Source organism: Ruditapes philippinarum, unplaced genomic scaffold (genome assembly GCF_026571515.1).
Source record: "Ruditapes philippinarum isolate M1 unplaced genomic scaffold, ASM2657151v2 ctg11780_1_1_1_1, whole genome shotgun sequence".
Classification (NCBI taxonomy): Eukaryota; Metazoa; Mollusca; class Bivalvia; order Venerida; family Veneridae; genus Ruditapes; species Ruditapes philippinarum.
Window position 1 is genome coordinate 1631 of NW_026857972.1, and position 4131 is coordinate 5761.

A 4131-nucleotide genomic window follows, 5' to 3' on the forward strand; every position below is an offset into this window, starting at 1 on the left:
CATAAAAACATCTGGAAACAACACATCACTTTCAAATTCTGTTGCACAGAACAAAATAATCAAAGCACGAAAACATATATTGCGAACAAGTTTAACCATTTACACATAAAACATTTACGACTTTATTATACTTGACTTACCAAAAATTTTGTTCTTTTTATCTTTTAATGAAAAGGTTTCTCTGATAAATTAGAAAATAAGAGCTTCAATTATGAAATGAAGGTATCCATATTTGAAGCTTTAAAAAAAAAATACCAAAGAAAAGGTTCACTCACATTTTCATAGGACATAAACCTCAACATTATTACTTATTTGTTGACAGTTTGTAATGAGCCCCCTTAACATGTCCCTGTTGTACCTTTACTTAATTGTTACAACAGTTTGTGTTTAGTTTACAATTATACAATGTCAATATATTATATAGACAAACACAAACAAACATGGAGTGTGGTCAAAGTGATAATAGCCACTTCTATGCAAATAAATTAGAAAAGAAAAAAACAATATGAGCAAACCAAATAGTTAACATCTTTAAAACATACAATAGTGCAAAAAGAAAAACGATATCCATATCACTTTTGTCTGTAAGCATGCACATAATTATCTAGGTATAACAGCAGTGGTTTTGAAAATTGAGGTTGCAAGTTTAATTTTTATATACAGAACAAATATATAATTATCTTCCCATTTGGACTTAAACCTAGGGACACACCAACAAAACTTCAAGGGATATGCTCTATTTGTTGACACTGTTACAATGTTAAAAATCTGGAGTTTATATAGTACAATGTATTTCATTTCAAAAGTCAATCACAAGTAAATATGAGGCAAAGCCAATGAGACAGTCTTTATGCTCAAATGAAAATTTTTTTTTATGAAAAAGCTACATTAAATCTTACATCTGCCATTTCAAAATATGTGATTGTCTAATCACATAATTCTAAATTCCATTGGAAAAATGCAGGGTTGTCGTTAGGGGGCGGCTGTAGGCCAAAATGACTGCCTTAAATGCATTTAGGGCCACCTTGAAATTTAGAAAATCCTCTTTTTTTGTATGTGTAAAAACCAAAAAATGATGGCCTCATTCAGAAACTGTTAAATAATAACCCTGAATATGTGTGGCCAAGGACATCAATATGATATTGAGATGCTCAGGATTTAAAGCTGTTCACATCCATTACTCAAATTTAGCTGTCATGATTAGGCGGACAGAGAAAAATATCTGGATGTAAATGGACCCTGTAGTATGATTCTCTAGTACTGATATATGAAAGGGTTCAGAGTAATTAAGTCTATATATGCCATGAAACTGATTCTTAACATCCTTATATTACTTCCATACCAATACAAATAATTTTACGCCAAAAAAACCCGTCATCTCAACAACAAAATCAACTTCTTATTTCTTTTTGTCTCTTGTTATTAACCAATAAAACCAAAATTCCAAAGAAACAAACAATTAAATGTTTTTGACATTCTTAAACTCATTTCAAGTTTATAATATTGGTGAAAACAAATTAATATTTTCCCCAGAAATTATGTGGCATTACATAATCATTTTAACTGAAATTTAAAGACTGTTTAATGAAATCACAAAAAATCAACTAAAAAAAAGTTTGAAATTTGATACAAATATTAATTCATACAAAATTAATTCATCAGGAAACAAAAATATAGAAATTTGAATTCAAAATTTAGCAGAGAGGAAACAAATCATAATTATATAAAAATAAGTTTTAACTATCACAGGGGAATAACAGGATGACGATAGGACAAAAATGTGAAAAAGTGATTCATAATGAATAATAGTAAAAAACATCTCCTTTAATAACTCTAAAAAAAAACTGAATTCATAATTTTCAAAAATTTTAAATCTTTACATTAATAAAAAAAAACAGTTGTGTTTTAAAATAATACACATTTTAAATGTAAGGCCAATATAAAGAAAGAGAAGATATGCATGTCATATTGACTCTGTGTTTACTTATTCTTCTAAAAAAAAAATATATAGGGAATAAAACCTTTCCTTTCCTCATTAGGTGGGGATAAACCAAACATTTGAAATATCAGTATACATGTATAGTATTGAATTTTGTTTTGGAACTTCAACTTACTTACTTGTCTTTGCAATCTTTGTAAAATGTAAATTATTCACTTTGCTTTCAACACTAACACAACAATTTGAGTAGTTTTCTAAATTGCACCAAATTCATCGGTAGCTAACAAAACCTTTTGAAAAATTTTTTGTAAGCAAAAACACCACCAAGTGCTAGTCCAACTACAACAACCCCTATAGCTAAATATATTCCATGCTGGATGACGAGTCATCACCGGGGCTGCCACTTTCTGCTTGTTTCTCTTGAGACCTTTTCTTCTGTAATTAACAATCAAATAGAAAACTGTAAATACTTTTATGGAATGGCGATCATATGTATTTGTCACACTGATAAAATAGAATATCAAAATTCACTTGACAATTGAAAGTTTTTTTCAAAGGTATGTAATGACATTGCCTTTCCAAAAAGATAAAAATATAAAACAAACTCCATAAATTTTATACATTCATATTTACATCAATCTCATTATTTTTTCCCTGTGGCCTTCCAGTCTCAAGTCTGCTGAGAAAGAGAGAAGAATTTCTAAAGGGGAGCAACTTCTACAAACACCAGTTTACTATCCACTTACCAATATTTTTGCTTGGGCTCCATGTTGAACCCGTAAAACAACTTCATCTTTGGCCCTCGTAAAACACTGTACAGCATCCTCGTGAGTCACGCTTATCAAACTTTTCCCATTTATCTGAATTTGTCATAGAATACATGTAAAATTACAGCAGTCTTCTTATCAAAATATAAAAAATATAATGAACAACTAAGCAAAGTTTTTTTATCAAACGAAAAGAGATGTGGTTTAGAACTAACTGGTAAGTATAAATATGTTCACAATCTTAGATATGGTAAAGTAAACAAGTTCACATATGACAGATATTAGCAAGTAGAAGAAGGAGTGGACTAGGAGTTGAACACGGTGTACTGAAACATAACTGTACTAGTAATTAAGGGATGATAATTATTCTCTAATTACTTCCAGGTCACAAATTACTAGTAAAATCAGCCGGGGGGCAGTCATATGGCAATAATACAAAATCACTATATATCTTTCTTCCCATAAAATTGCAAATGTTATGTAAAAACAAAGAAAAATATTTCAAACTTAATTATATTTCAAATGTAGAAAATTCTCACCAATTCAATTAATTTACTACTTTAGTAAAAAATAAATTCAACCTGTGGCCTATCTTTGGTAATTAAAATATACAAAATGAAGAACAGTAAATGTCTTTCTTTTATTGAATGAATATCTAAAAGACATATGTTTTGTCATACAAAAACATACCGATAATATCTTATCTCCTTCTTTGAGTCGTCCGTCAACAAAAGCAGCACCATTTTCCCTAACTTTTGTTACAAATATCCCCAGAATCTCCTGGTATGTGAGGATTATCAACACCACCTCGTATGTTAAAGCCCAGACCTAAACAGACACAAATCAAAATCATTTCTCAGATGGTCTCTCATATAATGAAAAAAAACAACAACATAACAGAACAATTCTTATTGGCAGAAGTTGGCTGTGCTTTATCCCATAACATGCTGCAGATTGTGTAATGGATATTCTCTTCTCTGGATCTGGAACAATCCAAGTTGGGATTTCAATATCAAAATACTAACATTGAGCTATCAACAGTATCAAGCCTAGTCATAATAAAATGTTGTGCAGGCTGGCCTGGCCCTTATATACCACAGTTGTGAAAAAACAGTTTTATTATAGACGTTGAAATAAGAAATTTTTTCAAACTGGTTAATATTTAGTTATTTTGATAGGTAAAGGGTCTACTCGGCCCTATACCAACTCGGCACGGGTCAACTAGGCACAGGTCAACTCGGCCCTCTTTTAAAAACTTATATTGGATATAGATGGTTTAGATTGTTTAGTTAATATAACATTTAAGGGGTAAATTACTATAAAAGTATTCAAAAGTACGATCAATTACAAACAGAAATTGAAAAGGGTGACAGTGTACATGTAAGTATTGTTTGAAATTATCTTTGTTAAGAAGATACAATATAC

General features: G+C 30.2%; 1 protein-coding gene across 1 annotated transcript; it reads right to left on the bottom strand.

Moving 5' to 3' along the window:
• Positions 1–2046: 2046 nt before the first annotated feature.
• Positions 2047–3559, bottom strand: LOC132751633 (synaptojanin-2-binding protein-like). The gene is given in 4 exon segments (XM_060741823.1): positions 2047–2374; positions 2686–2799; positions 3397–3477; positions 3479–3559. Coding segments are annotated over 4 exon segments (354 nt in total). The 3' UTR covers positions 2047–2296.
• Between the last annotated feature and the right edge of the window lie 572 nt (positions 3560–4131).